Source organism: Formica exsecta, unplaced genomic scaffold (genome assembly GCF_003651465.1).
Source record: "Formica exsecta isolate Colony F162 unplaced genomic scaffold, ASM365146v1 scaffold37, whole genome shotgun sequence".
NCBI classification, from domain to species: domain Eukaryota; kingdom Metazoa; phylum Arthropoda; class Insecta; order Hymenoptera; family Formicidae; genus Formica; species Formica exsecta.
The window spans coordinates 1,740,279-1,767,158 of NW_021850941.1; the positions used below are offsets into that span (position 1 = coordinate 1,740,279).

At 33.5% G+C, this 26,880-nt stretch overlaps 3 protein-coding genes across 3 annotated transcripts in view; 1 reads left to right on the plus strand and 2 right to left on the minus strand.

The window, feature by feature from the left end:
• LOC115239256 (COP9 signalosome complex subunit 7) overlaps positions 1-26,754 on the plus strand; it is a 100,333-nt gene extending 73,579 nt beyond the window's left edge. Inside the window, exons 4-5 of the transcript XR_003884614.1 lie at positions 26,177-26,233; positions 26,440-26,754. The gene's annotated coding sequence lies outside the window, so the exon portion shown is untranslated. The remainder of the gene's footprint in view (positions 1-26,176; positions 26,234-26,439) is intronic.
• LOC115239258 overlaps positions 1-26,880 on the minus strand; it is a 165,013-nt gene that overhangs the window by 66,970 nt on the left and 71,163 nt on the right. The window contains exon 2 of the mRNA XM_029813689.1: positions 20,274-23,420. Coding sequence (XP_029669549.1) covers positions 20,274-23,388 — 3,115 coding nt within the window. The 5' untranslated portion in view covers positions 23,389-23,420. The remainder of the gene's footprint in view (positions 1-20,273; positions 23,421-26,880) is intronic.
• LOC115239257 lies at positions 3,142-11,444 on the minus strand. Its single transcript, XM_029813688.1, has 2 exons — positions 10,929-11,444; positions 3,142-6,200 (listed from the first exon to the last, which is right to left on the minus strand). The coding sequence occupies exon 2, from the start codon at positions 5,867-5,869 to the stop codon at positions 5,264-5,266; it is 606 nt and encodes a 201-aa protein (XP_029669548.1). The 5' UTR covers positions 5,870-6,200; positions 10,929-11,444; the 3' UTR covers positions 3,142-5,263.

Here is a 26,880-nt window from a genome sequence, read left to right on the forward strand (position 1 = left end):
AATTAATATATAAATAAATATATAAATAAATTAGATTCATACATATATTAGGGGATATACATAGATAGTACATTATAAATAGACTTCTGTCTAAATTTTGCTATGCATTATAGATCATCTAAAGAAGTTAAAATGAATCAATAGTTTAATATAATTCTTGCAGACGTGCACAGTTTCTCTTATGTATATGTAATATTATAATTATTAAATAAATCTTGAAAATTAATATAGGAAAAATTTGACAAAATAGTAGCTGAAAAGAATAAAAATTTTATGTTTTTTGTTTAATTTATTACTACATAATTATTACTTATGAAAAAATATATGAATTGCATTATGTTAGGCGATTTAATTACAACGAATGTTCTCGTTTTACCTATATTATTAGACATATAACAAAGTATTGACCTATCTTGTTTCAACCTATCTCGTTTGTCGACGCCTATCGCGATTATGGACCGTAATGCGGGTCACGGAAATTTATGCGATCAAATACCTAACGTGAACGGATGTCAAAGGCGATCAAGCACGTACGGTCGCTGTCTTGTTCAGCGGAGATAAAAAATGACAAATTTTAGTGACAAAGGATGCTATTTTTTAACTTGTAACTTTAGGACATTTGTACGACTACGAAATGATCTCATTTTTTTTATCTATTTCAATTTTGCTGCTCTACATTTATCTTTATTGATGCTGAATATTCCATATCTTAATATATGCAATGATTAAACTCGAAAAGATAACGAAATAAAAAGTAAAATAATAAATAAGTGCTTATAAAACACTAAATAAAGAAATCTTGGAATATAAAATGTTTTTGAAATTTTTTTCTCGTTATTTTTTATTTATAAAAATACTAGTTCTCTTTGGAATAAACATTTAAATGAAATTTCTTATATGAAACTCTTTTCATATTGTGTGTCATGGGAATTATTTTGTTTTAATAGCAAGATAATTTATAATCGATTCAAATAATTGTATTGTCTAATTCGAAATCTTTCAAACTTTCGAAAAAGTATGTTAGAATTAAGGAGACTTTTATTTGCGAATACATTTTGCAATTTCATAGAAGATTGAATACAACATATACAGCAACACCACACAACAAACATCACGAATTTTAACTTTGGTGAAAAGTCATACTGCTATAATTTCAAAACGGGCTGTTGAAATTGTCAGTTAAAAAGTTTTGTGTTCCCACGACGTACATAATTGGCGACAATAATTCGTTTTCCCACAACAACAAAGTACGCATTGAAACTCAAAACTTGAAACTCGCGGCACAGACGGATGAAATATCGGAGAAAATTTTTGTGGTCTTCCAACGTTATTGCGAGGATAAGATGTAGCAAGGGCGACGATTTCCTCTCGACAGCAATGTAGAGTTTCCATGGTATGACTATCCGTTGTGGCAATCCTATAACTCGCGCTTGTATAATCCCGGATCTCCTTCAAATTTATACGGCTAATACGGCATGGGCGTACGTTTTCACTCCTTATTTATTAACGTCAAGATTATAACGCTCGTATAATAGAGTCGTGCCAAGTTATTTTATAACAAAATTTAATAACGAAGATTATGAAGACAGAATAATTTAATCGATTCTAATTACAAATATTTTTTTTTTTATCGCAGCGAGGGAATGGGCGAATTTATAGCTAATTTTTAATAGCCGTTTAAATTTATGCGCTTTTTACATACCCAAGTGTACATTGTATAAATTACACTGTACAAGTATACAATAATATTATGCACTCTTTTAGAATTATATAAAAATTATAACTTATACGTTAATATATATAATTCGTCATTAATTTCAAATTAATTTGAATTTATTATAACGTGAATAAGAGTTTGTTAATCTTTTTATTTATTTTAAATATCTTTATTCGTCAAGTTAATAATAATAATAATTAATTTGCATTCAAATTAATTAGGTTATTCTTTACTAAATAATTGATATTTTTTATGCAATATATAAAACACAAAATTAATTGCAAATGCAGCTTAGGGAAGAATGTTGGTGTCATATTAATGTCTGCTATATGAATAATGCATAAGTGTATATACGTGTTATCCGCGACCGTATGCACCAAACTTTTGATCGCTTACATGAATCGTAAATACTTGTAAAGTTAATTTACTCTTCTGGATTAGCGTTTAAATGGAACATTTTTGTGTCAACATATAGTATGTTTTTCATACTTCGTATCAGATAGATCATTTTTCTTTATTTTGGAAGCCATCTGTATACAATAAACGTTGCAAATTGCGATTGATGCATATTCTCTCAAATATTCACGTATATACACTTTATGTGTTTTAATAAAACGAGAGGAAAATATTATCAATTAACGAGAAGAGTTAAAGGGTTTCAGAGAATAGCGTGTATACTTTGAATTTAATGTAGTAGTTGTAATCGGAAGTATGTCGAGATTCTCGTGAGTACTTTTTTATTTTTACGTGTAACAAGATCAAATGGTTTGTTATGGCTGAATTTATTCGATATCTCATTAGCAAAGAATGAATATTATCAATCATTTTATTCTGACAAAATATTTGCTTAGAAACTATGAAACTATAATAAAATATAAATATTGGGTAAGTTAAAATTATTAAAATTATTGTGGCATATACATTGTATTAAATGTTTTATTCTTTAGAGAAAGATTTTATTACTTTTGGTATTGCACATTTACATAACATAGAATTACTGAGAGTTTTGTCATATTAAAATTTCTCTCGCATATTCTAAGAGCAATAATTAGCAAATGTGCAAGCGTTAACACAATATGCTTGCTAGAAACTTAGGCACTAAAAAGGTGCTAATGACATTCGAGCAGACGCAAAGATTTTCAAATAATGTTTTACGAACGATTCACTGGTTAACGAGATTTACTTTTTAATTAAAAATATATGGAGAGAGATGATAATTTATAAATTAATTCACAATAAAAGTGTTTATCGATTTACGATGACTCATCATAGATAACATTTAACAGTAGCGAAAAATTAATTAAAAACCATTACAGTTTTCACCATTACGTTTTCACTAGTATGATATGATATATTTTAAATAATTTATAATAAATAGTATATTACAAGAAAAGAAATATATACAAAAATTAATAAGAGAGTAGATATATAATTCAATGATAATATATAATTTTTTAATTTTATAATAACTTTGTTACAGAAAGATTTTTTCTATGACAATCTAGATAACTTTTAATTATTTTGTAACTACTAAAAAATTAATGAAGGCTTGCTTATACTTTTGGTTCGTTTTTCTCCGTCTTAGATTAGAATAAAAAGAAACCCGTGAAAGCAATAGATGTGTAGCTTTCTCGTCCTTTTCGCGTTAAATATGGCAACAAGATCCTAAGTTTTTGATCACTATGGAAAGTAGGACGGAAGCATAGAATTAAGAATATGCGTCAACGTGAGGATATACTGAAGAAAAATAATTAATGAGTAGCACGGGAAAGTAAATGTACACAGGGAGTCATAAAATAAAGCTAATGGTGGCTAGTGTATATATCACGCGTTAAGGTTGAAATAGTGCTTTCTGCGCACCTTTTATATTAGTTTTTCAAACTGTACTTGCAATTTTTTGCGAATAGCTCATCAACCTAACACATAACAACTATGAAATATGCATCGTGTTTATCAATTCGAATTTTACATATTTTTTTACAGGATTTTGATAGATCGTGTATGATTTTTATACTAACAGAAGTTGAGCGTTTAAGTAACCCAGTTTTACTGTTTTTAATAACAAAGTCCACGTCCCTACGCAAAAAACGTGTTGTTTTATTTTTCGTAGATGTATTGAAATTCATAAACCAAACCCCTCGGTCTTGCTACCTCGCCGCTTAAAATGAACGAATGGCTGCGACTCGCTTCCAACCGCTTGATTTTTTAGCAGGCATCCTTATATCATTCTAGGGGAAAGTCACGTTTTTCTTTTCTCTCCGTGAGAAGAGGGGAAATTACCACGGTTTGGGAGACCGTGGGATTTTATTTAAATTCATCTCGGAAAGAGAATTTTAAAAGAATCGCTCGCTATGATTACGTAAAGACCGCTGACTAAATATTCAGTACCTGTGCTAAGTTAATTTTACTTGAACCGCCGTTAGCGGTAAGTAGAATATTCATACGATGTTCGCTGGCATTTTTTGCCACAGAAATATGCGATACGAATAGATGAATATAGTTTCATAGGCTAATTACCCCACAAAAACGCGACAGCCATTTCTACCTGGCCGTGTAAAAACTTAACGTGTAAGTTAAGTTATAATTTTAAAAAACGCTCCATATAACATTCCTGTTTTTTATTTATTTATTTTTTTTTTTATAGACAGTTTGCTGAGCATATACCACTTTGCGTTTATCGTGGTAATAATAAACATTTTATCTTTTCCAGTAAACTCTGGAAACGTAACATTTTGGGAATCGATATGTAATTTACTCAACTGTGTTAATCAGATTAAAACTTTATACATTATACATATATGAAACTTTGTTCTGTTGTATTTTGAATCTGTTTCTAGTAGCTTCAGAAAGTCTATATGCATTTCATGCGCAATGAAGTACATAATATGTGTGTGTAAACCGAGTTAGAAAATACATCTAAATTCGTGCAGCGAATATGTGATATACGATAAATTTTCCTATCAAATTATTCTAATACGTTTTATTCTATTGCGAATAGTCGATACAATAAAGAGGGAGCTTATCGCGGTAGTATATTAGTAATCCGTTGTTGAACGTCGTTATCGACATTATGTCGTGTTACTTTACGATACAATAGTGGTGTGCGAACAATTCTGTTGAATACCACTCTGGCAATAACGTACTAATAATATGTGTTGTTAACATCAAACATCAACTTCGATGAGAATATATATCGGCTTTTGTGAAGAGCATATGTACTTTCTTTTAAGCCCTGTATTACAGGGCCCGTTACGAGTGTGCAAAATAATAAATTACATTTATTAAATGGTATTTGATAAAGAGAATTGTAATTTATTGAATCTGTACGTATAATTTACTAAATCTTGATAATGAGAGATAAGAATGATGAGTTCTGTTGTTTGACTGTTACATACGACCATTGAAATAATAATATAAAGATTAAACGCAAGTGTTCTCATTAACTTGCTATCTTATTTTACACGGAAGAGTTATATAATATCAGAAAGATTGAATATCAGAAGAATAATGTATAACGTTACTGGTGTCAAAGCTCGTCGTCATATTTCAACGTGTATACGTACCCTTGATGAAATCCACCGCCATCTCGAGACCGTACGTATCCTTGTCGCAGTCATCGAGTATGTGCGCCCCGATTTTGACTCCCGGCATGATTTCTTGTTTGTTGAGGGTATCCAACGTGTAGAGCATAGCTTCCAACGCTTGTATGCCTCCTTGAGGCATTATGGGCCCGCATGTAATAGTGTCCTCCCTCTCGTGGATCATCATCAGGCCACCTAATACGACATCACCTTCGACCACCGCTTCTTTCTTCACAGGCCAAGCAATCAGAGGACTCTCCATCGATCGAAATTGACGACGTCCATGCCTGATTGGATGTCTGGATTGGTTGTGACGTAGGTCTATATCGTCGCCGCGAAAATGGCCGTGGAGTATATTCGCGCGATCGTGATGGCGCAACCTCACGAAGGTATCCGTCATCGAGTCCACGTATCCGTTCAAGTAGTTCAAGTCGCGTATCTGCGACGGCACGCGCGAGACATTCTCGATCTTCGTGACGTCGATCTTTCTGGTCCATTGTTTGGTAGATCTCGAGCGTCGATCGTCGGCCGAGCAGATGCAGCTCAATAGCGCCAGGAGCAGAAACTTCATGACGTCATAATCGAGAAGTTATGTTGCTTGTTGGTAGACTCTCGCGGATTTCCGGCCTGAACTTGTTCGTGCGATTTCGATGTTTCCCTTGTCCGCCTCGGGCTTTGAATTCACGATGATTTACGTCGCTACTCTTCCTTACCAATATCAACGGGCAAGCCCCGAACGGAAGAACGGATGTCTTGCGCACAATCGACGAGAATATGTGTCAGCGTGGATTTTGGGTAGATTCGATTGATCCCGGTTTTCATATTTCGTATGTATAACGTATATGTCAAAGGTGAGCAAAAACTGATTCGCAGATTGAATGTTGCGCCCTCCTGTTTTCAATCTGACGACACTTTAAGATATTAGTTGAGATATAAGATAAAAGATATTAATATCGAAAAATAAATACGTAATTTATTGTAATTTATACGTTATGATTTGAAACGCGTCTCGTAAATATCTTTGGATATTAAAAAAAAAACTCATTTAAATTTTATTATTTCAACAATAATGATGTTGGTTTATATCTATTTAAATATATTCAATTGGAGATGCCGATAACAAGGAAGGACATATTTCTTCCAAAGAAAATATCGATGATTATATTAAAATTAATACGATTATAATGAATAAAATTTACGAGCTTTTCAATGATTGAGATATATTTGGCAAGCTACACACGAAAGGTATAATAATATAGAGTATGTCGTGAGGGATGATATATACTATGACATATGCCACTAGTAAATGTAACAGCACATCTTGGTAGTGCAGATGCAGCATACGTGTCGCTGTAAAACTGCGCGTGATCTTCCGTTTGCATTTATTACATAGAACCTGCCTTTCTCGGCGTTCCATCCCTTCTATGTTTCATGCAATTTTACGTGTGACCTTTACGCTATCGTAACTTTTTAACATTTTTTTTTTTTCACGTTGCGGATGAAATGTGTAGCGCATTAACGCGCTTACACGTCAAAACGTTTGTCGATTTGAGCTGCATCATTTACGCACAAGAGTCGGAAAGGATTTATCGCCGACCTGGATCTCGCCATTGTTTCCACCATGACTTATTATCCCTCTTTCTCTCGCCCGCGTTTTGACGCCCGAAAGATAATATTTATTGCCTATTACCTAACACCATTTTTCTCACTTTTTTTCCCGTGTTCAATCGAACATTAATCCGGATATTTTATGGATGATTATAATCAATGCACGTTTTATCGAACACAAATGTTTTATGTGTCGACACTAGTGATATATTAACATTGCAATGAAAAAAAAATAAATTTGAACTCGTCGCGCTAACGATTCTCCCCTTCCTCTCTTGTATATTTCAAGTACATACAATAAAAGATGGACGGACAACAGATGTTACAGGTAGTATTCATATATGTATGCAACTAAGTGTTATTCGTATCCAGACGATCGTTATTCAACGCCGTCAGATATGCGATGACCGATATCGAATATTTTGATGATATGTCTCTCGAGCTTCGAACCCGCAGGTATCGTGCAAGCCGCAAGTTTAAATTGCTTGGTCACGAAGCGCCACGTTGCATGGTCGAGAAATTGTAGATAGGCGGACATGCGGTCGCACGTCGATAACGACTTCCACTTTGTAATTAAAAACTTGGACGCAGCTACATTCGCCAGAAGTTGCATCGTTCCTGTCGAACTTTCCGGTTCTTGACGAATGATCGCTAGAACCGAGATCGGCTGTAATTCGTTATTGCGGGATATGTGCATACCTGTTGCGCGGTTCAAGCTCCGGACGGAAGTTTCGACGTTCTCACTGCATCGCGTCGGAATTATGCTTTTGTGCAATTTCTTTCTGCACGCTGACGTGCGTTCTGATTCATTGAAAACGCTTGATATATCCACGCGCGACCGTTCGATATAAACACGACCAAATGTCATTCCTAGACGACCTGTTGCTCGCCATTCCTACATAGCCAGTACTATGTATGTGTATAATGAAGAGAATAGAAAAGGATGGCGACGGTTGTCAAAAACAGGAAATGTAGCTTGTATGAGAAACACGAAAATAAAAAACACAGTCTTTTTCGGATAAAATTTATGAATTTTTTTTGGCGAAAATTTTATAATGGCTGCACAATTTGAATATCCAAAATATATGTTTTGGCAAATTGAGTTTAACAACATCTTAATAGATAGTAAAACTTGAAAATTTGTATTTGAAACTTTCAAATTTATATTTAAATTAATTTTAACATTGTTATTAAATTTATAAAAACGTTGGTTAAGCAAAAGGGGAGCAATAGTTCATTATCAAACTTTCATATATTTGTTTTAATTGTTTTAACATTAATTTTCATCATTTTGACATTATTGTAGTAGTATAATAGTGTAATAGTATTGTGAAATGGTCATAATGAATACTATAATTGCGAATTTACGAGTTACACAATTGCATTAGTTGCTCTTTTTATGCCCTTTTAATATTATTTGGTAATATCTTGTAAGTGATTTTATTTATAACTCGAGAAAAATTCTCTCAATAATATCCAGCGCCGCTTTTAGCTGTGTGAACACGATATAAACTAATAAATAACGATAACGATTCTGTAGTGATATTGTAGCATACTGGAAAGTCGATTTTGTTGACGGCAATAGCACCTCGGCCGTTTATTAATGGTGCGTCGTTTTTCGTTGGATGCTAAATTTACATTGATTGCGAAACATCGGTTCGTCGAATCAATTGATTTTCGCTGTTAGTTTGCTGTGCAATTATAAACAAATCAGTATTAGTGATCAGTAATTGTTGACGACAACGCGAATATTTAATGATTTCATCAATTAATGTCTGGTAAAGCACTTAATGAATAAAGGGCACAACTAAAAAAAGATGAAACAAATCGATATGGAATGATTTTATTTCTATAGTTTTCGCGAGATCTTATATTTTTAAATAAGTTTGACTATTTCTGTTTTATAGTCAATATATAATACATAAAGGCTTTTATATATAGAGAGAAAGAGAGAGAGAGAAAGAGAGAGAGAGAGAGAGAGAGGCTTTTAGCTGTGTGAACACGATATAAACTAATAAATAACGATAACGATTCTGTAGTGATATTGTAGCATACTGGAAAGTCGATTTTGTTGACGGCAATAGCACCTCGGCCGTTTATTAATGGTGCGTCGTTTTTCGTTGGATGCTAAATTTACATTGATTGCGAAACATCGGTTCGTCGAATCAATTGATTTTCGCTGTTAGTTTGCTGTGCAATTATAAACAAATCAGTATTAGTGATCAGTAATTGTTGACGACAACGCGAATATTTAATGATTTCATCAATTAATGTCTGGTAAAGCACTTAATGAATAAAGGGCACAACTAAAAAAAGATGAAACAAATCGATATGGAATGATTTTATTTCTATAGTTTTCGCGAGATCTTATATTTTTAAATAAGTTTGACTATTTCTGTTTTATAGTCAATATATAATACATAAAGGCTTTTATATATAGAGAGAAAGAGAGAGAGAGAAAGAGAGAGAGAGAGAGAGAGAGAGCGCCATATTTGTAGTATAATTAATGTAACTTAATTTAACTTGTTTACATATAATTATTAAATATATGACTCTTCTCTCTCTCTCTCTCTCTCTCTAATATTATGCAATATATCAATTATGATATGCATATTTCTCGTAGCCGTATATATAGATAATATTATATAATTGAATTTTCTCGAACTACCTATATGAAACATAATTTATCTAATTTACTACTTTGAGATGCATTTTGACTAAAATTATTTATTATTTTTCTTGAATTAATTGTTATTTACAATTGCATCGCAAACCTGCTGATTGGCTTGGTTTAAATAGGTAAAACGTTTAATAGATGATAATTTATGATAATTTTCGAAGTATCAACTACCCTGTACCTAATTAAGCAGTAGAGTTAACGATAATGGCAAAGCCATTCATTTATGGGCCGAATTGGGCCAAAATGCTGCAAGCATCTTCATCGAACTCGCATTAAATGTGTCACAAAGCAACCGCGCGATATAACTCAGTGCTATATGTAAGATATATAATAGACTATATATAATAGACTATCTACATCGTACTCAAACTATTATCATAAATTGCTTAAACCTCAATAGGATTCCGGATCGTATTTCCTAAAGCTTTTGGAGAGAGTAAGACAAGAAGTTCATTTATTGTTGATTTTTGCTGTCGCTGCTGCTCGCTTTATAAAGTCGAAATTTTTAATGATATTTTTATGCAAGAAAGTTAGATTATATCTTAGCCAAGGTGATTAAGAAAGTAATTTATTTGAAATTATATGTGGCGACGATAATATCGAAAACTTGTTCTGAATTATTCAAGAACTTACATGTCAAAATGAAATTGCTGCAGTCGTTATAAAGTAATTTTTTGTCGTTGACGCGACATATACTTGTGCAGTATGTGTTACAGCATGTTACAATAGAGTAACTTAAACTCATAAAGTATAGCGCTAATGGAAAAGAAATGTTTGCACAACATGTATGTGACACAATTCTCATTACTTCTAAAATAATATTTCTTATTTATAATTGAGTTCCTAGGTGTAGCATATTGTTCGCGCACGATATTTTATCGTATCGAACTTAAACAAACTGGACTGAAAAAGTTACGTATAAACTTGATTTCATCTTTTATCGCTTGATCGAGCGAAAACCTCGGGCCCGAAAACCGATTAAGCTGATCAATTTCATTTCGACATCATTTATTCTTGCTTGGAAAAAATGAAAAACTTATTTTTTGTCTCGGTACACAAAAAGAACCGTTTAATGTTCTTGCGAATTTTTTTGTAGTATCAGAAAAGTCGTTAATTCGAAAAGTCGCTAAAAGAAAAAGTCTGCATTTACACGTTAAATTAAATAATCATTTAAACAAATGATTATTACCCATAAATACGGTATAAAGAAGCGATTTCATTGTTTTTTCTTTTAATTGTTTTATACTAATCATTTCTTTATTAATGATTTTCCGAATAAACTTGGATAAATAATTGCCCGAATAATACAGGACATTTTAACCGGCGATCGATAGCGATATACCTGATCCCGCAGTGATAAATCATCGATGTCACAAACGTATGATGAATGTGCAATCGAATTGCAAGCCCGAGAGCTTGGTATTATTCGAAAGGATCTTTTGTCTTCAAAAATAGCTTTTTCCTAGTTACTGTTCACCTATTTAATTACGCATTATCTTCGTCCGAAGTTTTATTTTATAGCGGTAAAAATTAATCTCGTACACATTTTACTGTCCACATTACTTGACTTTTACGCGAAGTCTTTACGAATTTTAAAATACTTTGGAAAAAGCTGTCGTTTTTTATGTCACTTGAATGCCATGCGGATCACCATCGACGTGTCGGAATCGCGAACGGCGGGAAATGAGAAATCTCATCGGCGAGTAGGAATGGCAATTATCTATATAATCACTATTGTGGCAATTGGAGCGAATTTTATGTCATATCTTCCGACGAGAATTTGCGCTTTATCGCGAAAATTGTTTAGGGAAACGTTTTGAAAAGGAGCACGCGCGCGCGTTACTGTGCTGTAGCAGCCACTGACTGGCTGGTGCGACTGCATCAACGCTACCCTCCTCGAACGTATCAACCCTCCTACCATCCTCTTCTCCTACCCTTCGTTCCCTCTCCTTTGACCATTTTCTCATAGGTTCTTTCTCTTCCCTATGTCTTGACGACTCCTCTTTTCTGTCGTTTCAAATAATGATCTGCGCTAATCTTTGTCAAACGATTATATAGTGGCTCAGTGTCATCGTGCAATATTTTGATCTGAATAGAATTGTGTCGAGAATAATAGTATTATTTGATTAAAATCTAAATAGCGTTTGAATAGTATTCATAAAAGAAAGGTATGTTCTCTTTTGACTTTAAAAAGATTTTTAGTACTATTCGAAAGTTTGAAAATAATATGCAAAAATCTGTTTTAAAAGATTAGAAGAATATTTTTTTATATGTAAATATATATAAATATATAAAAGAATATTCTTCTGTATTTTCTATATTTGAATTAAATTGTAAAGATGAGAAATGATATAATACATTTTTTCAAATATATTTGAATATATATTTGCGTTAATATTATATGTGAGTGATATAAATACAATCAAGTTTTATTAATTATCTTTATACGAGTTATTGATTATTCTTTCTCTTTCTCTTTCTTTCTCGTTTGGTAATAATCTATTATATCTGTTTTAAAGTATTTTCATATCGATGTTTCGTATTTGAGATATCATAAGTAACTTTATCCAGTTAAAACAGCGCGTTAATTAGCGTACATGATAATGCATGCGGTGCTAGCCTTTATCAACGCTTACATAATCGTTATCTGCTTTTAAAAAAAAAATTTTTTCCATGTTGTTTATTGTCCATTTCCTTATAATATTAGTTATTCGACTTTTATGCAATGATATTTTTATGCAAACGATCGAAGAAACAGATGAGAACATCTTGCTTATGATTTATCCATTACGTGAACAATTTCGACACATTAGCACGATAGAAATTGTGTCGTTATGTGATTTGCATTGCAATACGTTTTGAACGTTTTATCGTTTTATCAGTACGATTTCGCGTACGATTTTCCAATGTGTTACCCATAATTGATACAAAAAATAAAATTCTTATTGCAAAGAATAATTGTGTAAGTTAACAATCATAATAATTTGGAAATGAATGCACAATTCTATTTAAAATAGGATAAGATACGTAGCAAAATATTTCAATTGTATGCCGTGGTTAATTTTATTATTTTAATGAATCTGGCATCTTCAAGCCTCTATTTTCGAGCATTTCTAAATAACTTCATTTATTAGAAAAAAAGCGTCAATTGAATAATATTGTGGCCATATCGATTCATCGCAATAAGCTTGCCATACCTCAGTATTATCTAGAGTTTTTTTGCGAAATCGAACTCTCACATCACTCTCTCCATTACATTGTACGAGATACGGTTACATGAAGTTCGAGTTGTGCAACGAAATACGATCGATGCCATGATCAGAGATAGTAATTGGAGAGGAGACAAGATAAGTGAGAATCTCAATCGAAGAGAAGAGTTATTCAGCTATTTCACTATTTTCGAGCATTTCTAAATAACTTCATTTATTAGAAAAAAAGCGTCAATTGAATAATATCGTGGTCATATCGATTCATCGCAATAAGCTTTGTCTTGCCATACCTCAGTATTATCTAGAGTTTTTTTGCGAAATCGAACTCTCACATCACTCTCTCCATTACATTGTACGAGATACGGTTACATGAAGTTCGAGTTGTGCAACGAAATACGATCGATGCCATGATCAGAGATAGTAATTGGAGAGGAGACAAGATAAGTGAGAATCTCAATCGAAGAGAAGAGTTATTCAGCTATTTCATTAGAACGTATCAATTGCTGAGAGATCGACAAATTAATTTACTCCGATTTTATCGTATCCACTTAAAGTATCAATTCGTACGTACATCTTAGAATTCGTCGCGTGGATCAACACGATAGAACGTTACGGATACTCCGATCTATAATCGCGTTTCTACAGTCTTTAAATCCGCAACGTGGTTTAATTTTCGGTGAGCGACGCTAAAACTATACGATGACCAGTAGCGACCGTGCTAACCCGATCTGGCGCTGCACCAATTCTGTGATTAATTTATCGAGAAATTGGGAGCAATTTCTAGAAATGTACAACATCTGTTTCGCGCGGAGTTATACCCCGAAATTTGGTACGGAAGTTGCTTCCGCGACGCGTAATAGTTCACGAATCTATTATATTGTACAACCATACAAAAATACGTATATGCATAGAACAGTGTGCAGACTCGTGCGATATAATTGATGCATGAGTTCGCATGTGGTTTTTGCGATTAAGTTTATCCCTAAAGGTGGATACTATTAAAATCGTGTATGTAAAAAATTGAAAAAAAGGGTTCGGCCTTTACATATAATGTGGAAGCTTGGAAACTAATAAAAATAAGAGACGTAAAATTTAGCAAGAGATGATACGATATGTACATCGTAGTTTGATAATGTGCAGCTTGCTGTGCACAAAGCGTAAACGAAAAGAGGTGATAGCGCAAACAAAAATTGATGCATGCGTTACCATCATGTTTTTATCAAAGAAGATTTAACGACTTTTTTCATATGTCGTTTAATTCGCTCGATGGCGGAGGCAGCTATGAGTAAAGAGTAACAGAAATAAAACGATGCGCTATCCGTTCGTTAAATCTATAAAGTTGCGAATATGCACTGAACAGCATTGCAAAACGGAGGATAACGATAGCGATCACGTTCTTAGTACATCATGGCCGTGGAAAATGGATTAGGCGTGTTTTTGTGCAGTTACTTATGAGATTACCTAGCCGGAGCTAACCGAGATGGCTTCGGAAATTCGTGCCGGAAGTCTTATATCTTGGTGATCAATTCTCTCGAGGCGAACCGAGATAAGTTCGTTAAATGCCGGGTCGCAACCGTGCAATCGGCTGTGATTTGTTAAGAATATCTAAAGCTTTGCCTCTCGGATTAGCTTTCACCGAGTCACGATTCTCGAACGTTAACATAACGAGCATGAGAAATGATTCTTCTTATTTCGAGAAAATTATTCTCTTTTTCTATTATTATTCATTTTGAACACAATCTTGATTCTAAATAGTGCTGCATTAAACATACAGGTTTTCTGCATTTATCCTTTTGAATTTTCTTGCTGCGAAAACGTAGAATAACGGACATCAACTAATCTTATGCAACACATGCTTTATATTTTGTCGAATATATTAAAATTTTTTTCTAAATTAAAAAAATATATTGCTTTGGTATTTCGCTAATTAAACTGTCCTCACATCCTTCTGTATATTTTCTAGAGATAATCAAATTTATATTACTAATTTAATTTTGTCGAGTGAATTAAATTTTTTTATTGCGATGCACACTGTAACCGCGTACATGCGTATTTTTTAGCTCTTTTCGTGCAAACTCATCTGATGCACATTCTTCATTCTGATATATGTTTTTTTCTGTTTCTTCTTTCTAGTTACACGGGATTCTTTGCATTGCATTTGGTAATGAGATAAAAATTATGAGAAAAGTGCTTGTAACAAACACTTCGGCAAATACCTGTGGTTGAGACTAAACCTAGCAAAAAAGCTCCATTATGTATATCGCACTAATTTACGGAAGCTCCAGTTTAAATCTCGTTAGACGCTAGTCGGTTAATGAATCCTTGTGGTTTTTATTTGCGAAGCTATGCGCCATAATATGATCCTGTCCTATAACGAATTTATAAGAGAGAAAAGTTTATCGATTTAATTCTCTATGCTAACAATCCCTTTAATGTCAATTTTAAATTTTTTATGCGAACGTATGCATTTTCTCGCTGCGTAATTTCATTTAAATTTTTTAAGATAAAGATATAATTAAATTTACAAATCATTGTTGCAAGGATAACTTGTTTTGCAAATTGACTACCCGAGTACGTTTTCGCAATACGTGTGGAAAATGTCAACAGACGTGATATTTGCAGTGATATTGTATGTGTCATTCGTTTGAATGATTTTCCGTAATGTTAAGATAGCGTTTCCCGGATATTTGCTGAAAGTGATGACGCAAGTGATGAAAGTTTCGAAAAATAGCGAGAAATAGATATAAGGATATATTACACAATGTTGGCGTTTTCACACAAAGGAAGCAAGAGCGCGTTTGATGTTCCAATATATCGGCCACGAGCGCGCGTTTAAATATTCTACCGCAGCGTAGCTTTCTCGTAACATTGATCAACAACTCGGGACTTTTGTAGGAAAAAAAGAGGAACGCGTTTATTAGCATATCTGGAAAAGTCTGACAATATCCGAAATTTACATCAAACAGCTGCAATTCTCTCTCTCTCTCTCTCTTTCTTTCTCTTGGTCTATCGCCTTTTATAAACATTTTATCGAAGTAGAGTTTTTAAAGATTCTCAATATTAAAGATTCATCAAAGATTAAAAGAGAGTCTTGTTTATAAATTTATACTATATTACATTTTTTTCGTCTTTTATGAACTTTTTCGTAATATCGTAAAAGATATATTAATCATTTCCCGATTGGTATACGGCATTGTTATCCGCATTCTCGTTTTATACTTATAGAAATAAATTTTTCAACGGGCAGATATATAACCTCGCAGATTCTTTGTCATTCTTGCACACGAGTGAAGTTCTCTATTATAAATTTTTGTTGCGAGACAAAAATACCATTCGCCGCTGGAGATATTCCAGTCCGATTAAACTTTCATAAAATCGTTATTATACCGCTTACTTCCGTGCGGTACAGCGGTATTGCTTCGATTTTGCCATTATCTCCTACTGCGGTGCCTCGGCTGAACTGCAGGTTGAAAAATGTTGTTTTTAAATCGCTCGTCGGGAAGCAAGTCGTGACAAATTGCGGTGTTCGCTACTAGGAGTAACGTTATCTCGAGAGCTCGCGTGCAGTCCGAACGCAAAAACCGCCGTGTTCTAATGACAACGGGGTACGACGTCGTTCGCCGTGCGCCCATCAGATATGAATCCCAGTACTCACGAATGCACAATTCGGCAGGAAGCTTTGAATAGCAACGGTGCGTTTCTGCCACGGTTGAATTAAAAGGATACTTTTTTTTATATATTAAATTAGACATATGAGAAGAAAGTAATTTATTTTTGTAACTTTCGAATATTTATCTCGCAGTTAATAGTCTTCTTGCGATAATTACTAATTGTAAGATATAAGTAAATGACATGAAAGTTGTCATTTCCATGCGATTGCTACAATTTTATCATTCTTTTCTATTGGAGTACTTCGGTTGAGTACGCATTGAAAAATAGTGTTTTTAAATTGTTCGTTTTTAAGTCGTTAATAACTTTCTAAGTCTTTAATAGCCATCTTGCAAGAATTATTAAGATATTGTATAAGTAAATGAAAATGAAAATTGTCGAGTTATTTCTCCATTCTTTGCATACTCATATTTATTAATGTTAATTTATAATTATTTAATGTTAAATCAATATTGTAGCAAAGTATATATACAATATAAAGTTAAAGAAAATTTTTCATGTATTTTATTAATGATACTTCGAATTTCAAGTATCGTATGAAGCGGCTAATATCTCACGTGACAATCGCATTGTAGCAATTTCGCGGTGCGCTCTATATACGCAGAGTTCGATTGTATCGAATGCAATAATAATTACAAACCGCACTGCTCATGACATTCTCAACGGAAAATTCGGCATACAATATTAATTAACAGGTTATAAAAATCTATTGGTTTGAAAATTATCCGTTCATACCGCAAATATGTAAAATCAATCCGTTTATCTTTAACAGCTATTTTCGTCTATATGATATATATATATATATATTATGGAAATGGATGCGCGTCTCTCCTGTAGAATCGCGTGATTTTATCGTATAGATTTTTTTCGTTATGTAATTTATGCGATATTGCATAATTTTATTACATTAAATTTCACACGTCTATATATGATATAATAAGCGAATTGTATAAAAAATTGTGTGCATATATATGTACATATTTATATGTTATAGAATGTATGTTAAGAGCTTTATTACAGAAACGGATTATACAAAGTATTATTCTTTATCTTTTGTTATTACAATTTTGCTTTAAATATTTATCTTTAACGTATAAATGTTTAAAATTGTATGTTTACAAGAATGCTCGTATAAAATTAATACCGCAAATATGTAAAATCAATCCGTTTATCTTTAACAGCTATTTTCGTCTATATGATATATATATATATATATATTATGGAAATGGATGCGCGTCTCTCCTGTAGAATCGCGTGATTTTATCGTATAGATTTTTTTCGTTATGTAATTTATGCGATATTGCATAATTTTATTACATTAAATTTCACACGTCTATATATGATATAATAAGCGAATTGTATAAAAAATTGTGTGCATATATATGTACATATTTATATGTTATAGAATGTATGTTAAGAGCTTTATTACAGAAACGGATTATACAAAGTATTATTCTTTATCTTTTGTTATTACAATTTTGCTTTAAATATTTATCTTTAACGTATAAATGTTTAAAATTGTATGTTTACAAGAATGCTCGTATAAAATTATTCTATAAATGTTAAATAATTCTACAGCATTATTATGTATGTGAAGAAATGAAAAAATGGATGTGACAATTTTGTCGAATATATCAATGACGCAAATTAAAAATTTTCCTTAATGGAAAAAAGAAAACATTAATATCTCTAAATGATCAGTTGATATACTTGTTGGAATATTTTAAGAGCTCAGTAAGATTTATTTAACAAATCCTTTTCGTGTATCGTATATATTATTTTTGACAAGTTTTCATGGTCTCGTTTCGAACAAACGTTATGCGCGCATGACCTGTTCGCGTCTGTATAAGCCGCTTAAGTCCCTCTTCCGCGAAAGTATCAATAAAACCGATTACTACTACCGTGAATATCAACGAGTTGGGGTGTCAGCTGGTAGAACGCAAGCTTGCAGCAGTACAGCAGTACTTCGCGTTCACCGGCAGTTATTAACCTGGGTCAAGATTAAATATGAGAGTTGAATAGAAAATTCCTATTCTGCGCGGCGAAGATAGTCCGCATTGCTCCGGTGTGCTATCCGTTGAATAATACAACGACTTTAATTTCTCGGGTGTTATTATGAGCTCGTGGCGTGTCACTTTTCTTACAGCGTAACTTTTGTCGAGTTCGGCGCGGAGAAATTTTTACTGCATGCAGCGACTGCTTATTTTGAATTTCAGATGATTCTACATATTGCCCCAAAAGCAAGCGAATGTGTTAACTCAAAGTGATATTTTTGCGAAAACTCGGCGGATTGTAAAATTTTCAGAATTTCAGTATCTTTCAAAAGAAAAAGAAATGTCATACACACATTTTTATCCCACAATCAAAATATTATCATATATCATTTATTAGATGAAATTATGATTTATTTAATTTTGATATTAAAATAATAGATGCACATATAATTTTTATAGTTAAAGCGAGATTCCGTTAGATTCTATATTTCATAAGAAACATTCTGTTGAAAGTTAAAAAGCACATCGGGTGAAAAGTAAAAAAGCGCTCTATGTTACAGTACAAATCATCAACATTTATTGCTGCGATATTTTTTATAGTTATATTAGCGATAAAACGCGCAGAAACGCCAACATAAGATAAATCTTCTAATTTATCGTACGCTGGCGTTTCCGCGCGTTTCTGTGAAATTGTCGTTACCTCGCGGAAAGCTCGATGAAATCTTCTCGACTGAAAGCTTACCGACAGCAGATCATACCTTTTCAAGAATGTAGAACGTTGGCCTACTGATGTTTACTACCGCTTTATTTATTCTTGATAAATATAAACCTCTCTACCTACCTACCTTTAAATACAAAAGTAGCCTTAACTAATGTTGCTCCCGCTATCTGCAATCTTTGTTAAGGCCTCAAATAAAAATATATTTGCCGTTTGAATAAATTTAGAATTATGATTTTTTTTGCTTGCAATATTATATTTTTTTATTTTTTATTTTTTAATACGCAGGAGGAAATTAAAACGGTAAAACAAACGGAGTATCGCGAATATGCATTATTCATAGATGTTAATAAAGATCGAAACCAGTTTTAAAGGCAATTCCTCTCTATTCTCCATCAAATGAACGCGTTCAAAAGGAGTAATAGTGTTACTTTTAATGCATATGTATATATGCTTTTCATCTCAAGCATATAAATCTAATAGTTGCGCTGCATCAAGGCGATAACGAAATAAGTCAATACAAGTTCGTTCTACCAGAAATTATGCCGCGGTGGTTTTGCTAGCGTAATTTCCTGGCTGGAAATTTCTCCCAAGATATTATAGGGCCGCATCGTCATAACGCTTTCATCAAATGGCTGCAGTATATCGGAAATTCTCTTCGAAGAATACTCAATATTCATACGAGGTTTCGCTCGATTTTAGCAAACAAAAAAAATTTAAACTTAGGGGTTTTTATATAAAATTTAAGTTAGTTTTTATATAAAATATGAAAAAGCAATTACACATAAGAATTAAGCTAGTAAAAATAAAAACATTAATAAAAAGTAAGTTAAAATGAGAATAAATAATATTGCAGAAAGATTTATGCCAGAAAAATTATTGTCGTATTTTTCGAATCAATTTATAGCAAGGGATAGAAACAGATATAAAAATTGCAAGATTTATAAATTTTTCATGCCTTGAGCTTTGCGATATCATTATGTCTGATAAAATATCTGATAAAATTTTGCTATATGGAACACGCACACACACGACGATAAAATTACGAGCAATATGCATAAATAAGCATGTAATCAGGCTTCGCGACGCTTACGTACCCTTAATGAAATCCACCGCCATCTCAAGACCGTACGTATCCTTGTCGCAGTCGTCGAGTATGTGCGCCCCGATCTTGACGCCCGGCACGATCTCCCGATCGTTGAGCTTATCCAATGTATATAGCATAGCCTCTAATGCCTGTATGCCACCCTGAGGCATTATGGGTCCGCATGTAATTGTGTCCTCCCTTTCATGCACCATCATCAGTCCACCGAGAACGAGATCACCTTCTACCACCGCGCTGTGCTTTACGGGCCACTGCTCAGAGAGCGCGTCGTCGGTCGATGAATCATTGACATTCTCCGTCGTGATGTCCTCCAAGACATTTCGAGGGGAATTGATGCTCCTTTGAGGAAACGGTTCGACTGTAGAGATGATCGAGCCGTTTCCATGCATTCCGTATTTCTCTCGTAAATTAATGGGTTTAATTAACGACATGTCGAAGACACTCCTATTCGTAGTGTTGAATACTTGCAGATTTATTTCTGGTGCCGAGGAAATTTCTTTCAGAATAACGGAATTGTCTATTTTAGTGATTGCCGTCGATCGATCAAGCGTCTTGATTAGAAACGCCGGCGCGTCTATCGAGCTGACGTTGAATGTTTTCGGAATATCTACTAGCATTGTCTCTAATGAATCAGATCCGTTGGAACCCGTTCCCGCCGAGGCATATGTATGTTGTAACTCGTAATCGGTAGTCGTCGACGGAATCGATTGCCATTCTTTCGGGAATTCTCGATATCCCGAAGACGGCAGTGTTTTTACAGTTGTGAGAAAATTCGCGTTAGTTGATATCTGATCCATATTACTTGCTTGAGTGACCGAAACGGATGGATTGGTTGTAAATTTAATCAGAAAGTTCGATGTTGTTGGTCTTATCGTATCGAACGTCTTCCACGTCTCACTATCGAGCTCAGTTGATGTCGGATTCCCCAGAGAATTTCGAATTTCGTGACGTTTGTATCGTCGATACTTTGAATTATGGATACCGCTACTTTGTGAATAAAATCCAGATTCTTCATGTATGTCAGGATGATTTCCATCTCGACTCCTAATTCTGACGTTTTCTAATCCCAGCTCATCCGTAGGTTTACCCGATGACTGCGCATATCCATTAATCACCCGCATCTCGGTCGGATTATCGCCGACATTCGTTGCATCGAGAGAGATAGATTCGTTCTCGGTTAAAGTTCTTCGAAGTTCTCCATCACGTTCCGATCTTCCATCAATTATCTTAGTGATGCGTTGCGGCTGTGCATCGATATCGATCGCATCGAATTTCCGCAAATATTTTACACGACTATGAGCTTTCTGGTCGAGGGGTTTACCGAATTTTGCGAGCCTCGATGAACCGGAGACATTCCATAGGCCGAACCGAAACGCGTTACTAACTTGGGCTTCGTAATCAGTCGTCCGTGGATGCTTGCAGTCCGAGTTGGACCTCACGTATCGTGCATGCATCGGATTCCTCTCCTGCGTGATTGAAATACGCGCTGATGTTGGATATTCTAACTTTGCTCTGTCGATTCCCGTGGCGAATAAATTAGTTGGTAACAGATCACGTTCGGTTTCAAGGTCGTTGCGCGTCGCATAATTTGCACCAGCGATAATTTCTCTCTCTCTCGTTCTTTTTTGTATCTGCAATTTGTTAAGATCTGTCGCTTTTTTATTTATTCTTGCGCCTATATTTTTTATAAAAGATTGATATTCACGTCGCGAGCCAGGTGTCTTCCGTGCCATCTTCAAAGCGTTCTTTTCTTTTTGTAAAGAAAAACCTTTCATAAAACTGACGCTTCTTTCCCCAGCGAAATGACTATCGAGTGAATTCGGTAAGTGAAACGTGAACGAATCGACAATATCGCCGACGTTCCCTTTTCTGTCTTCGCGCGCATCTGTATTGACTTTAAGCCCTATCTTTGAATATTGGTGGCGTTTGTAAGTTTCGCTTACTGGAAATCCACCTGTTTTATAGGATTTCGAATATTCGTTCTTCGGGGAATGATAGGGATTTACCCTGTTTTCTTTGTTACCAACTTCTCTGTTTGCGTTTGAGATTTTGGAGTTGAAGATTAACGTAGTCCAGGCGACTGTCACGGAACGCTTGTACGGCGAATTCTCCGTAAGTGTATTGTCTGTAACAGAACCCACATTCCCAAGATTCTGATTTTCTTTTAATCTCGAATACTTTGGGAAAGTTGTCTCCAATATCCGAGATCCGTCGTTAGCTTCAACATTCACGTACATCAATTTATCCGTGCCGTTTTTCGTCAAACTTTGGCGAGAATTTTCGTCGTTTCTATTATATTCACGTTTCTCGTCGGCGCGCCTTAACTCGGTGTTTTCAATAGTTTCTAACTTTAAGATATCGGAATTTTTAAATTCTCGTATAGAACTGCCGTTGCGCGAGTGCTTTGTGAATTCGTCGGGGAAGAATGCGGTCCCTCCGTTTTCTCTGCTAAAGATTCGCTCCCTTTTGTGCTTTTTCCTGTGCCATTCCCTTTTCTTGTCAAACGCCCGAGTGTCGCGTCTTATCTTTGCTGCCTTTTTACGATCGTTCGAGAATGTGTAGATCGTTTTTTCTTTACTTCTTTTCTTCCTCAAAGTACTTTTCGATTCATGGGACGGTGGTACATGCAGATTGGATACAAATTTATATTTTTTTGTATTTCTCGATTTTTCCATAATGATGATGTTTAATAACCACGTATTTTTTGTTGCTACTTTTTTTGTAGTCAGCCAAGAATTTTTATCAGAATCAGTGTCTTTTGAATACCCTGGCATAGCTATTGCATTTGCCACCGTGTCGTCCTTTTCATAGCCACTGAGTCGTAAATCGCGATTTTCCATGTTTTTGAATTCCAGGAAAACTGCTTTCGTATGCATCGACAAATGATCATTCGATTTGAAATTCTTTTTTGCGTGTCGTAATATAGAATCGTAAATTGCTTTTCTATCGAAAGTAGAGGATGCTGATCCTTGGTGAACTTTATAGGAAGTGTATTCATTGTTGATTTGTAGATTATTGAAGATCCATTCACCAGTTAAGCCGCTATTCAAAATCAGAAAGATCGTCCATGTAGCCAGAATGGCCATCCAACCAAAGTTTCGCCACATCACCTTTTCGTTGCATTAATCATTGCCAAATTCTGGAAAAAATGCAAAATGTTATGTGTTAATTACAATTATATTTACTACAAAATTCAGTTTATAAAATTTGTTGATTTTTTCATATTATATGTATGCATTAAATTTGGAACCTAAGTCAGAAATAAACGCGTGTCTTCTTGGAAAGCGTGCGTTTAATTTGGGGTTCTGATAAATTCTGAACCATGATGTATACTATTTGCCCCTTCCCTAAACTTACTCAAATATAATATTAATATATATAATATATATATATATATATATTAATGACCAATATCATGCTCTTTAACTGTATCAAAAAATTAATTTCGGATATATTGTCTCTCTTTCTTTCTTTCGTTTTAATGATATTGGTCATTAATTTAATGTTTATTAATTAGTTTAGTAATGATTGGTGCGCACGATACATGCACAATATCCATCATGTTCAAATAGTGCGACAAAATATATAACTTTGTCGCTTGTCACACTATTGTGGTATTTGTAATTTGATTTGAACGCAGTGTTCAGACGGATCCACAACTATGCGTTACTATTGCTTGCGGACGGTGCGGTTCTCTAATTTTGGTGCATTCCATTGCGCCGCTCAGCTAAAGGGGATCTATGTGTGGCCTTGTCTCACCTCGTCTATCGAGCGACGCTAACGAGTCAGTCGCAATTACCTTTTGCTAAATCACTTTGAGTCTCATTTTAATCGAGACGGAAATTTCCTCGGATTCCGCCTTACTTTTGAGCTACGGGTTTGCTCTTTGCAATTAAGGAACCCGATTAACATTCGAGCTTACACCGCTGCATGTCACTGACGTGTGCATATTTATTAAATGTACGATATTTATGCAATTAAATGTTTAAGTGTGCAAACTATATTCATGTTTACATCTTGTATTTTTTTTTAATATATCATATTCTTAATTAAATGTTGATACATCATTATAACATTATTAAATTATGTATTAAAGAGCATGTTATATATCGATATATTATATTTGAGTAAACTTTGGGGAGGGGGGGCAAATAGGGTACATCATGGTTCTCAATTTATCAGAAATCCAAATTACACGCACACTTTTCAAGAAGACACACGTTTATTTCTAACTTAGATTTCAAATTTAAGCTTAACAATGTATAAGTAATATATACATATGAACTATAAGTGATTTAAATATACATATTGATGTGTTAGATGCACTACAACCTACAAAACAATATTTTCTAACACATTTTCTTAATAAATTTATCATTATTACTTACTTTTTTATTGTTGTTAGATCAGGATTAAATTTTTGAAAATATTTTTATACATGTCGTTATGTGTGCCATAATATACTCGCCAACAAAATTAAAGCACTTTGAATTGGCCGAAAAAATGAAATTTAATGTATGTAACTTTGCGAAAAATGATTATAGAGCAATATGTTTCTCAAAGCATTTTAAAGCTGATGATCTCAGTTTTTAAAAGCTGTCAAACTCTTTACTTGATGATCCTTCTTTAGATAATATCATTTTCAAATTAATCGCGGCAAAAGTTGATAGAAAAACTTTAAGATTATATATGCAGAAAAAGAAAATTTTCAAAATTTTGCTTTAAACAATTTAAAAGCTTTAAGTTTTTCCTTTTTCAAAAATTAAGCTGCGATTTGTTTTTTTAATCAAACTATCGCGAATTAAAATGATTAGTGCACTTTCAGCTCTTTTCAGTAGAAATCTTTAATATATCGCCGACATTAATATTATCCAGTTATATCACGTGGAAGTAGCACGGTCGGGATTACATTTCATGAGTATGGGTGAGTGAATGATTATACACATTTCGTCCCGCGGGCATATACAAACGAGCACACACACAACAGAGAGGGTTTGAAGTTATTAAACACTACGAAAGAATCAAATTGTGGAGTCTCCTTATCTCTACCGTGACCTGCGCGCGCGCACATACAAGATGTAAGTTTGATCGTGCTATCTCTACGTAGTATACGTTGAGTAATGCTAATTTCTGGCAGCATATTAGAGATTTCTAGAGAAGAGAGCCGGGAATGTACTACTTATTTCAACTCGCGATAACTTGATAAAAGAAAATTACAATCTAATTAAAAAAAAAAAACATTTTAAAGAGAAGACCTCAAGTTTTAAACTATTTGAAACAAAGTTAAATCAAATTTTTTTTTCTGCATATATAATCTTAAAGTTAAAGTTTTCCTGTCAATTTTTCGCAAAGTCGACTTAGAAGTGATGTTATTTTGAGAATAATTATCGTCGGAAAAAGAACTTGACAGCGTGTGAAAATGAAAACTGAGTCTTCCAGTTTTAATATTTCAGAACCTTTCAGAAACATCGCTCTCACTATATTTGAATTTCATCATTTTTTGGATCAATTTCTAATGCTTTAATTTTGTTGAAGAGCATATTTTATTAAAAACAATTTTTTTTATAAAAAAAAAAAATAAATTATTTTTTATATTTATTAGATTTATAAAACATAATATGCGTGCGCGCGTGTGCGTGTATGTATGTGTGTATTGAGAAACATATTTTTAAGATATTTTTATATGAGATTGATTTTATTATATAGGAATGCAAAAATTTATATAATTATTAAAATTAATACATATGTTGGTATCTTTTATAAGGAAATAAGTATGCTAATTGTTTGTGACTTATTTTTTATATAAATTTCATTGTTAATTATTAAAGTTTAGAATTATGATAGTATAAAAACGTCAATATTTATTGTTAATGTCAATACTTTTTAATGCAATAGGTTAATGCGACTTGTATTGGGATGGACCAAGCAGATCAAGAAGGGCTTATATATTGAGTGAGTAATTCTTACCTCTTTGGCATTGATCGATAATTAACGATTAGAGTCATAAACTTTTAGAATTTGTTTAGTGATATTCATTTTATTTGTTTGATATGATATTTTTACCGATTTATATGTCTTGTGTGAGTATATTTTTACTTATTATATTAAAAGTCGATGACAGAAAATATCTTTAAAAAGTGATATTATTATTTTTCTAGCTTGAAGAATATTACAAGTAAACGCGATATGAAATGATACGCTTTTGCAAGAGCTTGCAGTTAAACGTGTCACATAAACTGCAGCTACGACCGACTTTATGTTGCACGTTCCCGCATCGCTGAAAGAGCAATCCCATTTGTTCGTACCAAATGGCACAATAAGAAATGCAGTATATTAGAAAGCTTTATAATATCTTTTTCTATCTTTTTTCCTCTCTTTCTCTCTCTCTCTCTCTCTTTCTCTCTCTCCCTTCCCCTCTCTTTTTGTTTTCAATATTTTTAAATTGTTAAGTATTTTGCAAAGGGAATTATAAATTGTCGATTGCTATATGTATAAAAATAAATAAATTTTGAATATACATAATTCTAAAATGTATTTATAATATTATATCGTGAAATTCGAAAAATATTTTCTCCTTTCTCTCTCATTCTCTTTATATA